Source organism: Phyllostomus discolor, chromosome 4 (assembly GCF_004126475.2).
Source record: "Phyllostomus discolor isolate MPI-MPIP mPhyDis1 chromosome 4, mPhyDis1.pri.v3, whole genome shotgun sequence".
Lineage (NCBI taxonomy): Eukaryota > Metazoa > Chordata > Mammalia > Chiroptera > Phyllostomidae > Phyllostomus > Phyllostomus discolor.
In genome coordinates this window covers 146,157,290-146,170,069 of record NC_040906.2, presented here as the reverse complement: position 1 = coordinate 146,170,069, position 12,780 = coordinate 146,157,290, and the positions used below count along the sequence as shown (strand labels likewise).

Sequence of the window (12,780 nt, the reverse complement as noted above, 5' to 3'; positions counted from 1 at the left end):
TATGAGGGAAACAGGAAGATGTCTCCAAGGAAATGATAAGTAAGTGGGTCTTGTAGGATGAACAGAAGTTAACTGGGAAGGCCAACAGCCTTCCAGGTGCGGAAAACAATGTGACAAATCACAGGGCGCGTGGTGTGCAGTGCAGGTCAGGGAACGGAAAGTAGCTGTGGTTTGCGGGGGGCGTAGGAAGGTGCTGGCGGATGAGCCTGGAGCCCCTGCACTGGTACTACGTTTGACTTTTACCAGAGGTGACAAGATTTTTATTTCCATTCCAGAGAAACATCAAGAATGTTATATTGATATAATTAGTAAAAGCAGAAAGTAACAGCTAATCAATTTAAAATAATTTGTAAAACACTGAAAAGACACAACAAGTATGCTCCCTAAAACAGACCATTTTTTTGGAAGGTGGACAGTGTCCTATTCCAGTCCAACAGAAGGCAAATGCTTAGAAGAATTAACTCTGAACCCCACGTCAGAAATGTATCAGCTTAGTAAGTAACCTGATGAACACAGCTAAATCATATGCTGTGACATGCCATATAAAGGGTTAAAATCCATTATGCTCTTGACCACTGACACTCCCTAAACTTTCAGAATTCACCACTGACTTCAGTAAAAGTCACTTTTAAGAGAGAAGTTTATAGAAAGGCAAATACACACATGCACTTCTCTTTAAAATTCAGGACAGTGGTAAGAGACACTTTGGTGAGCACACAGGCAGGAAATACTCAAGTACCGTAAATAGAAGAGTTGATAGCATAAAATTCATGCTATTATTATGTTTTCTCATAATGATTTCCTCATTTTTCCCTTTTCTTTAAGCACTAGCGGGGGAGTCAAGAAATCAGGATCAGACCCAGTCGTATCCTTTTCTAAACATCTGCCTCATGTCTGACAGGTCCCTTTCCTCTCGTAGCCCGCAGTTTCCTTGTCCCTCAGATGAAAGGATTTTCTAGTACAGCTGCTTCATCACCAACTCTGAAAGATGAAGGGAGCCTCCTGCCAGCCCTTCCCCTTCTAACAGCAGCTTTGCTTTTATTTGTGTTACTAATAACACAAGCTTTTACAAGATTTTTGGTTAAAGGATTTGATCACTTTTTAAAAGTCTGAAAATCACTGAACTGGATGTTCCAAAGGGCATCTCCGGCTCAGAAACAAGCTCCACATGTGTGGAGTGGGGATAACATTATAGATCCATTTTACACATATGAGGTTGATCAAGATACACATGCAGAACAGAGCACAGAACACAGGAAGAATCGCTGTGTCAGCTGTTATTCTCCCCAACTCCACATTGCCCCCTCACAAGTAAGACTGTGTGTCATGATTCAAACTTTGAGTAAAAATGTTGACCTGAAAAAAAAATGCCTAATTCATCTGTTTTATGCCAAAAACACTATAAAATGTCTTGGACATTTACTCTGTGAACTTATAGCATAACCATTTTATTTCTCCTTTTTTTGTTCATTGCTTTTTCCTCTCACGAATGGAAGTTTTCTTCTACATCAGACCTTTGAAATAATGATGACCAGATGCAATGATGACATTGCACATATCTGTGTGTTTCAGGCTTACCAGCTCCTGGGAAAGTGACATCAGCGTCCACTCTTTAACCCTGCCCTCTGCAACCTGCTTGGAGCTGCTGTTGATATTATCAAGGAATACCGCCATGCTGCCTCCCTCCCTCCGCTCCATGAATTCCTTTCAGGTAAGGAATTGCTCCTTTAGCAGAGTGTGATATCTCAGTTTTACTTGTGATTGTTTTCTAAGGAGCCTGGCTTTCACAGGAGGTAGTAGTCCATGGAAACCCACATTTTCACATAAAATAATAATAAGCATAATGCATGTACTATCTTGTCTCTTTTTGAATAAAGGAACAAATAGAGGCTCAAAATCAACTAGATAATTGTCTAGTAGTGACAGAATCCATACCTAACTCCAGGGTTTGTTCTCTTAATCTTCATCTTTTCTGCCTCTGAGAGAAAAGGCAGGAACATTTGGCAGAGACACTGTGAATGCCACTTCCTTTTCCCCAGATTTGCCCTAGAACAAGGATTTTCAGCTGGTGGCGATAGTGTCCTACCCACTCTCAGCACCTGTTCCCTCTCTCCCTGGCCCCTCCCTCGTCACTTTCCCATTGTCCTGAATATTTATCGGTGCTCCTGGTAAATGACAAGGTCAGAACAGAGCAGGACAAACAGAACAGCAAATAGGGGCTGACCAGCAAGACTACTCACTTCCTGGCAGGCAGCTGATTGTCACTAAGGAGGCAAATGGGAATTACAAAATGTTAATTAATCACCTAAGTTGTGACCCAGTAGCTACTGACTGTGATTGAATACATCTGTGACTCTTTACAACAGAGTAATATTCACAAGCCTTCTGAGGCTGGTGAGAAGGCCACGTGCCTTCTTGAGAAGCCATTGTGGGTTAGCTCTGCTTCTGAAGGGTTGCTGATGTATCCTAAGGTAACTTCGGGATCAGCATACCATTGCTTGGTGAACCTCTGTGTTAAAACAAGGGTGGATTTTCTTATGTATTATAGCTCAGTAAATTGATTAAAAAAAACTGCTCCAATGTAATTTGTATCCATATTCTCATGGTAATTTGTTACATTGATTATCTCTGTGATTTTCCTCCTGATAAAAATCCAGACTTCATTGGTCATGGTATACAGTACCTGTTTGTATTTATGATTCATCACTCAATTATCAACTTTAATCCTGAACTCAAGGGACCTTAGAGAATACCTTATCATTTTGTAGAAGAAGAAACTGAGACCCAGAGAAATGGAGTGGGCTGGCCAGGCATCACCCAGTGTGTTAGAGACAGAGCTGGACTCACCAGGCTTATGCCTGGGCAACTGTGTCTGCCACCTAAATGCAGGACTCACTGAAGGGGGGGTGTGGCAGGGCACTGTCAGTGGTACCCCTTATTCTGTATGATTTATAATTACTTTGTTTATTTGTATATTGCCCTGAACCAGAAATGATGTAAAATTCTATCAATCCTTATTTCTTTTAAGTTTTGCTCTTTGGATTGAACATTGGATAACATATAAGTTTGTATATGTCCACAAACTTTTATGGAGGGAGATAAGAAACTTAACAGTGGTTACCTTTGGGGAGTGAGGCTGGTAGACAATTATTTTTTATTTCCCTCCCTCATGTCCTGTGTGAAATTTTCACGCAGTGAGTGAGTGGGGAGCAAGAGAGATGAATCTGACTTCAAGGATTTTATACAACATATTGGGGAAGATGGGACAATTATCCATGTGTAATATAAATTGAGAATAATTATATTACAAAGTAGCCTCAATGCCAGTCTTAAAGCAATTGAAGGTAAAGAGAAATCTGAACCAGGTGTGGGGGATTTGAGAGGAGGCTGAATCTTCGTTTCTTCTCCATGAGACCGGCAGATGGTCCTGTACTCTTCAAGGGTCTCTGCTCGGGCTCTGTAAACATGGGTGTGAAGGCCTGGCCTGTGCTTGGTGGCACTGGTGTTCTCTTCTAACACCTTTACTTACAGGAGCTTTGAGAGCTGCCAGGATGTTAATTACTGAATGCCCTTCTCTGTTAGTGATTGTGCTTCCTCTGGTCCCAGTCCATTTGCTGAATGTTATCATCAGAAGCATATACACTTTTCCAGCTTCAAAGGTACAGAGACTTGTCACAATTTCATGAACAATGTCTGCCTAAGAGATTTTTCTCTGTTGCTGGCCCTGGAAAGATGCATTCTTATTATGAATATACCAGGAATTGACTTCCCAATGCAGGCCTTCACTCTGAAATAAAGGATCAGTGAAAAGGGGAGGATGTCTGTCAGGTTAGAAAGAGATGCTCTGATTCTTCATCTGCTCATGCTCTGATTCTTTTAACTCCTCCTTAATCATTTATTACAATAGCACGGAATGGGACTGCTCATCTGCTTGTACTTGGGATTTACTTTTTCAATTGGGGACTCACTTGAATGCAGTTTTTTCAAGTGCTGCATTGGCAAGAGCTGTAAAATAATGGAATGACATTTGTCAGTGAACCACCCTTACATTTCTAGTTCTGTTGTAATCCAGGCCAAGTAAGTTACTGTGAGCAATCTTTTTTTTTTGTAAAAATGTGATTTTCAGTTTCTGAGGATTCAAACTGCACCCCTCCTTGAGCTGTTATCACTGCCCAATCCCAAAAGGAGAGGTTTATCTCATTAATTGGAGCTATGAACATGTATGAAATTCTAACTTCTTAAATTACAGTATAACATTTCCCTCAGGCCAATAGGGACATCTTTGGGTGGATTTGTTACAATTTTAACTTGTACTCTGTTACAGTACCTTAACATCCCTGGTGTGACTGTGAGCAAGCAGAATATAGGATTTGCTTGAGAATCACTGATGTAATTGCTAGACACCTACTGCCATTGTTGCCGTAGCCCCAAGAAGAAGGATGGACTTACCATGCCACTCTCTGCTTAAACTTCTTCTGTGACTTTTTATTGCAGTGAGAATAAAATCCAAGCATCTTAACCTGGCCAGCCAAGGTTGGCAACATCTGGCCCTGCCTCACCATTTGGCCTGCTCTCCTGCTCTCTCCCTCACACTCTGTTCCAGCCACACTGGTCTTGTTTCCTGCTGCCTGTCACAACAAGCTGGTTCTGGCCACAGAGGCTGTGCACTGGCTGTTTTCTTTGCTACCAAGAAATATCCTGGACCAGATCTTTGCATGCCTGGGCTCATCTTTTCTTTCAGGTGTCAGTCAGGAGTCCCCACCCCTAAGAGGCCTACCCTGACACTCCTCATCAAATTCCCCACTCCCCACCAGCATATTCTATAATGTCACTTTTCTTCATAGCACTTTTCACTGTTTCAAACCACCTTGTTCACTTATTTGTCTTTTTTCCTCTACTGCAATGTGTGTTAAATGAAAAGAGGAAGAATGTACACTTTTGTTCAATATTGTATCAACAGAACCTGGAAGTAGGAAGCACTTCATAAATATGAGATGACTGGCTATAGATGGGTGGGTGGATGGATGCAGAAATAGAATGCAAATTGACATGGCCATTTGACATTCTAGAGAATGGGAATTATTCCAAAAACTGAGCTACGGAGAAACAGAGGCATGAATACTCGAGGGCAGAAGCAGAGCTTTTCTCTGCTGAGAGAGGGTGAACTCAACAAGTAAGGTTCAGATTTGAGAGATGTGGATAGGATTTGAGCACAGATGGGTATTTGCATTGTAATTAGAGCCTGGGGCCTTGTACAAATGAGAAAGACTGGAAGAAGGGTTCAGACTTTATAAAGAGCTGGCAAGAGTCAAGATAATCAGGGTGACTAGTACACAGGACTGGGCTCCCTCTGGGCGCTGGAGACCATAGAAGGGGAAACAGGAATGATGTCCAAGCTTTGGTGCCAGAAACCAAGGGGGGGAAATGGAGGTCCTCTGGAATGACGGTGCATGCAGCCTGCTGCTGTCCTGACTGCTGCCGGTCTGATTCCACTCTGAGTGCTTCAGAACCCTGGAGTGAGGTGGCAGAAGGCCATTTCTATATTCATCTTGCTGGGTGACAACCAGCTTCTTAACTGAAAGCTGGCAATAGCAACTTTAAATGCGGACGGTGTCTAGAATGTAGAGCCTTAAGAGCAACTTGGTTAGAACCAGGACTGGGCAGGGCTGCTGGTTTTAATTGCTGTTCCTTTTCCTTAGAATTCTAGACACTGTAGCTGGAAAGACCAGTTAGTCTAATGACCTCAGTGTTCTAGGTAAGGAAGGGACCCTTGGAAGGGTAAGCTGATATTGGAGACTGTAACTTTGATTCCTATGCTACGCTTTTTGTGCTACACAGGATGCTGACTTCTGTTCCGTATAAAGGAAAATTTTTTCTATACTAGCACTTCTGTATTCCATGGGACACAAGTTCCTTAGGTTATAAATAGGTGTTATAGAAAACAAGTAGTATTTAATCATTATTTATTAATAATGCAAATTATAAAGACTAATATTTATTCAGTGCTTTCTGTTACCCAAGCACTGTTGTCAATGATTTGCTCTTATTAGCTCATTTCATTTTCATGAAAAAAAACACCGTGTGGAAGGTATGTTATCGTTCCCATTTCACTGGTGCAGACATGAGCTAGAGAGAGTAACTTGTGTGTGCTTACACAACTAGTGAATGGAGGGGCATAAGGTACAAAGCCTGGCTCTAGAATCCCCTATTCTTGATCTCCAGGTAAAATTGCCTTTTAAAATAAATTTAGTTAAGCTAAGTTAGATTTTCTTAACCTGCAGGACTTTTCAGGGCCTTTCATATGTGTGTAAGGAGCAATGTGACCTTTCTAGTTGAAGAATATAATAAATATTCTTTCCCAATTGTCTTTGATAATAGGAAAGCTTTTTCTAGGGACATTTAATGGAGTTAATGCTCTGAGAACAGAGATGGGGAGACACTATTCTGTCCAATGGTGAAAGATGTGGATGACAAGGCAGAGTACTCCTGCTCAGTCTTTGCGGCAGTCTTGTTTATCTGCAGCAGAAGTAGTGCTGCAGATTTCACTGGTGATTATAAAGCGGGGGGACTTATTTATTTATCTATCTGTCTATTCATTTATTTTAAGTGACTAAACAATTCTCTTTGTGGTCAGGGCCACCTTGGTCAAAATGGCACAATAGGAACAAGATCTGCCTTGGCCATTTCTTGGTACACATTTCTTAGTACACAATGAGTCATGTGAGAGGCCCAGCAGGCCCCTGGCCGAGCACTGCTTTTCCAGTCTGCACCTGCTTCCAGTTCTATTTCATTTGGGCCTCATCCACTCTAAACACAGTAGAGTAATATGGCAAGGCATTCCTTTAATAGATTGAGTCACCTGGCTAAACTCTGTCTCCTAATTTAGGGCTTGACTCCCACTGCGAATTCCCAAGAGGAGTCTTCCTTGGAAGCTTATATTCAACTAAGAGATAAAGAGTTTCCACAGCCTTGAGCCCTGAGCCGAGGAAACCTTTTGTGTTCATTCCCACACCTTAGCTCATTAACTCTCGCCCCATCCAGCTGCTCCAGGCCATCCAGACTGTGTGGATGGGGTTTTCAGTGGCACAGAGCCACAGAATCAAAGCGTCTTCTTTGCCACAGGTAGATTGCTGCATTCTATCATAACTGAAAATGTTTTCATAGACATTGTATTTTCTTTTAAATTCTCACAACACCCCCTGTTTTAAAATGGTGGCAAGCAGGTACTGTAGGCAAGTTCATACAACTACCAAAATGCAGGGTCCAACCTGGTCTTCTGGTTCTGAGCCTGTTGTTTGTTCCATCTCAGGACAGTTACAGCAAAGGAAATGCCAAATGGCCCTATTTAACAGTCCCGGGTCTCATGCATATTACTTTTACCATAAGGCAGCAACAGTACCTATTTTATTAATATCATCCTTTAGAGAACCACTACCTTCAACCATGGGGACAGTGTGAGTAACATTCTCCAGCTTTATAGATTCTGGCAAATAAGCTGACCTTCATCAGATTACAGTTTTATATATATGCTGTGTGGTTGAATAATATGGTTGAAAGTATTGGTAGAAAAGGAAAAACAAAGTTTTATAGAGCTTTTCTATTACCATAATAGAATTGGTCAAGAATAGTTCCTCAGCTCTAGATGGATTTGAAATCATACACTATTCAGTGGAGAAGCATGAAGCAGTAAAAGCCATATATTCAACTTCTCAATTGTTCAAAAATGATTAATTTTAAAAATAATCCTCTCATTCAGCTACTTTTTCATGACTTATTAATATATGTATCAAAGAGAGGAAGATAATAACACATGAAAATTTGGTTTAATCATTTGGCCATTTGTTGGCATCTCAGGGGGAAAGCTTTGATTGTATAGAAGTACTAAGTTGTGATTTAAGCTTATAAAATGTAATCCACGAGGGCTCCAAGAAATCGGCAGGCAGAGGCCTGGGAACTTCACAGGTCTGTAGCAACACAAGGACTACTAAGAAGAAAAAGTCAAGTTTCTGTCTCTGCACCATTTTTTTATCCTACTTTTAGACATTGCACTGCATAAATGGAGATTATATGCATGTTCATTTGTAGTTAAATTATAGCCTTAACCATTTTTAAAGTAACATTTTATAAAATGATTGTAAGAACATAGTCACATGATAAAATATTGGAAAATACAGAAAATTATAAAGAACATTATAATCAGTAGGAATAAAATAAATATTGAAATTTTAGAGTAATTCTTGTTATTGTTTTTTTCATATAGTTTTTATATGTACACATGCACACACTCAGGAATGTATTTTGGTATAAAATTGGTCTTGTTGAAGATGCTGGGACTCAGTTACTGGCAGTATTTTGTTGTTTCCTCTGTTTCTAAAGATCGACTGATTGATTTATGGAGAGAAGGGAAGAGGGGGAGAGAAACATCAATATGTGAGAGAGACGTTAATCAGTCGCCTCTGACATGCTCCCAGCCAGGGTCCTAGCCCACACCCCAGGCTTGCACCCTGACCCAGAATCAAACCGGTAACCTTTTGGTTGGCAGGATGACACTCAACCCACTGAGCCACACTAGTCAGGGCATAACATCTTGCATGAAGACAGTCTTGCTGAGACTGTCAAAGGCACTTTGAGACTTTATCTATAAAAGTCCTGCTGTTTAGGCGAGAGTGGATGGGGAGGGAGGCTGTAAGCCATTCCCGATGTCCAAGGTTGCTGCAGATGTAATCAGGAGGCGGGTAGACCTGCAGGAGATGGCAGGCACTGCTAGAACTTCCACAGCTCTCCTGGTGATCTGTGTGCACATTCCAGAAAATGAAGAAGGGAGTAGTGTTGACACCCCGGGTCCCTGAGGTGTGTCAATCTCCTTTCTTCCCTCATGGGCAGAGATAATCAGGAGTCGAATATTGCTCATAATAGAGAATCCAGTCTCAAAGGTAGTGATTACTGCTCTGTTTTCATTCTCCTCAAAACAGATTTCTGGAGAATTGCCTCAGCAATTTGGGTATGAAAAGATGTTTCATTCTTCCTTTCTTTTTGCCCAGCAAGGCATTCGGTGGTTTGGTGAAATAAGCAGGTATCTATAGTGTAATACAGCTCTCTAGTCTGGATTCTCCTTCCTTTGCCTCCTTTCATACTAAACTTTGCTGTGTTGCCATATTCTGGAGAAACTCTGGAGGATGGGGCCAGGGAGAGAGCCAGCCCACGCTGCTGCCACATCACATCTTTCAAGAGGCAGCTCAACCCACCCAGATTCTCCACCTCATGGCCTGTGTCTCAGAAATTTCTGTTTACCAAGGGCTGGGCCTGGAAGCAACACTGGACAGTTCCCAGCTCTTCCTGACACTGGCCTTTGCTCTGAGGAGCTGCCTCTTGGTAAAGGACACTGATTGTGCTAGGGGAGCGCTGGCTTTGGCCTTATTGAGAAAAAGCAGGAATAAGACAGAGCCCAGAAAGTCAATGATTCTGTGTTTTGTTTTGTTTGCTTGTTCCTAGTACGTTAACTTCTCTCTCCCAACTAAAGGAAATGTGTACTCATGACAGAAGATGTGGTCTGTTTTTCATTAGCAAAACAATACTTATTTGTACTTTTAAGCTGAAAATATAGAGTCTTAAAATTAAACCAACTATTACACAGCCCAATTCAGTCCTTGAGGCGTGGTGGGGAGGGAAGGCCTGGTAGGGTCTGAGCAGCCTTTGTGATCCAAGGGCCCTCTCCATTGCTATGTTCAGTATCTGTAACTGCAGTGGCCGTGGGGAGGACGGATCGGTTTGTCTAATTCTGCAATGACGGAAACAGGGGTGGTGCTGGTTATTAAATGTCAGTGTTCTTGGGAAGCTTGTTTAAAATTCAGGTTTCTGAGTGAGAGCTTGAGAGATTCTGATTCAGTAACTCTGCAGGAGAACTGGGAATCTGCATTATAGCAAACTTCCAAAATGTTTCTGATAAAGGTTTTCAAGAACCAAGGTAAGAAACACTTAGATGTTAGTAGAATATATTCCCACTAAAGTGAAAAGTATAAAGAAAAACATTTTTCAATTGTTACAAACACTTATCACTAGTTCAGATAGTTTAATTATTTTTCTCTTTTCTTCACTTTTCCTTTTTAACCTGCAATTAACATAGTCTTCAACTGTGAAGTAAACTGAATCATCATGAAGTTTATATTTTTCTTTTACTTTTTTTTCCTATCACGACCTCTCCCTTTTGCACTCAGATGCTTGGTAGAATGCAGGTGTTAGGTACCTCTGTAAGTCATCTTCCTGCCCTTCGGCCTGAACACCTAGCATCCCAGTGTCCCCAGTGTCCCTGGGTTTCCTCCCCTCCTCAGGGCTGTGCAGCCTGCGGAGCCTCTCTTCTCACAGCAAGTCCCTCACTTCAACATAGGACGCTCAAGGTCTAGTATTAAATCTGCCCCCAACTAGACTTGTGACCCTGGTCTAGTCAGGTAACCTCTATGGGTCCCAATTTCTTTAACAGTACATTGAGGGGGTTGGGTTAAATTATGAAGTTCCTTTTAAAGTAGAGTACACAGAGTAGAACACACAGGCTGAATAATGTAACTTGATTCCTTAAAGGGACTGAGTCCTTATTTCTTTTGAGCTTCTTGAAAGTGTTTAACTGATGGAAAGCACAGGTAAAGCTCCCACATTACTTAGGTTTCTTTTTTCTCCCCAAGAGAATGGAGTCTTAGCATGACCTTCTTGTTAGGGTCAAGAATGATGGGATAGTTCTGTCTGGCCCTAGGTTCTTCCTGCCTGAGAAACCCAGGCCACTCCTTCAGTGTCAGGGGAGCTCTGTGTCAGAGAAGAGGAAGAGGAAGAAACTTGGAGTGTTCTCTGAACAGCTCCTGACTTCTCTGCTTCCCTCCTCCTTTTCTCCTCCCCCTCAGCTTCTCCACTTCTGCTTTTACCCTTTGTTTCTTAATCTGGATACTGGTCCACACTGAAACATTTGTAGCTTAGAAATTTTCCAGTCATTTTGCATTTATTTTATTTGTAGAGATGGTTATTCTAAGAAAATTTTCTAAAAGGTGAGCCTCTCCCTTTAACTGGAACTATTGACAAAAAGACTTGGTTCTTTCCCTCACACTGAGCATAGCTGTGTTCAGTCACATGGCTTCCTGGTGGAGAGTCTTTTGCTTTCTTGAAAAGGAGGCTAAATATATATGTGTGCTTTTAGAAACAAAGTGCTATCAAGATTGAAATGACCGAACTCCCTTCTCCCATGAAGGAAGTTGTTGGCAGGAGCTTTTCTGGCCAGAGAGGGAAACAGCAGCATGGGAAGGATGCCAGTCTTGAAGGGAATGATGGATTGGAAGGTGGAAGTATTCTAAGCCTTCACTGAGAATCTCTCATGAGCCCTCCTAAGTAACCACTTCAGCAAAGTGAGAAGATTTAGAACAGAAAAAGTGTTGGGGACCTAGGAAAAAGGAATTATGAGGAACAAAAACAAAGTCAATTTACAAGTATTGTCCTTTTTGGTCCTCACTCTTGTAGACCTGACATGTGACAATATAGGGAAAAGCCCTGGCATAGAGCTCGGAGGTGGGTCTGCTTTTGTTCTTGGCCGCTGTGCAACCATTGTGACTGGGTACAAGTCACTTACCTGCCTAGATCCCAAGTTTCTCATTCCTTCAGCTCAAAAATCCATGGATTCTGTGTTTTAGTATTTGAAGGATTCACAGTAGTGTGAAAGCTTGTGAATTAAGTTAGCCTGGAGAAAAAGGTCGGCATCCAGTCTGAGGTTAGCATCCCCTTAAAGATCAGCGCATTGCTTCTTTCTAGGCTAGAAGTTGGAAATGATGGCAGCAGCGAGTGTTTCTGTAGCTTCAGATGGGGCTTCATGCAGTTAGCATCCGCAGTTAGCTTTCAATAAAGTAAGGCAGTTGGATCAGTTTGTAGCATACAAAAGGGCATCTGGTGCATTATTCAAAGCTGTAGTAATGGAACATAGAATACATTGAAGTAAAGAATTGGCCAAGTAATATTTAGGTGACAGTGCCTTTGTTGTCTCTTTAGAGCCAAATGTACTTCTTTGTAAATAACAACATTACCCACAGCCCCATTGTTTCTGACTCTCTTCCTGCTGATCATAAATTATTTTTTCTCATTTAACTTCAGCCTGAAAATCATTGTAAAGGCAGTAAACATTTGAGACATTGTCCATTTGAACTGTCAGCTGCTTTTCGGTATCAAATCCCCCAAATATTCTAATGTTTTTAGCAGAAATTAGTGCACTGCACATAGAAGACAGTATTTTAAATAGGTGAGCTAAATCTGCTTACTATTGTGATTTCTAACATAGATGGACTCATGTCTGCTATCTTTGTGTAAGTGTGTGGAGAGGAGTGTATGTGTTTTGGTTGTTGTACTGCCTCTTCTTCTTTTCATATTTCTTGTCCTCTGATATCTTGATAGTTTTTTATCTCTAAAAAAATTATCTGCTGGCTTAGAAGCAATAGCATGCAGTTTTCTTTTTTAGTGATTACTCTTACATTTTTTAAATATAGAAAATATAAGTATAAATTTTCTTAGTAAAAACAAAATTGTTCAGTACCTTTATCTTTTACAAATACACACGAACCTTGCCGTATTTTAACTGTATTAAGCACATTCGTTTTCCTTACCCCACATCTTTCACATTATTCACTCCTGTTTTTGTTTGATTTAAAAACAAATGTTAGCTATTCAGTTTAAATATTTCAATGTTCATTATATATATGCACATCAGTTTTTATGCTTTTTGTTTTTTTCTTGAATCCCATATCCTTTAGTATGGTT

General features: G+C 41.1%; 1 protein-coding gene across 4 annotated transcripts in view; it reads left to right on the top strand.

Moving 5' to 3' along the window:
* Positions 1–12,780, top strand: part of UBE3D (ubiquitin protein ligase E3D) — a 140,554-nt gene that overhangs the window by 76,722 nt on the left and 51,052 nt on the right. For 3 of the 4 annotated variants that reach the window (XM_036024403.1, XM_036024405.1, XM_036024404.1), the window contains one exon: positions 1,573–4,829. In XM_036024403.1, the coding sequence (XP_035880296.1) occupies positions 1,573–1,741 (169 nt within the window). In that variant the 3' untranslated portion in view covers positions 1,742–4,829. Of the gene's footprint in view, positions 1–1,572; positions 4,830–12,780 lie in introns of those variants that run through there. The other variant, XM_028509491.2, reaches the window with a different exon arrangement.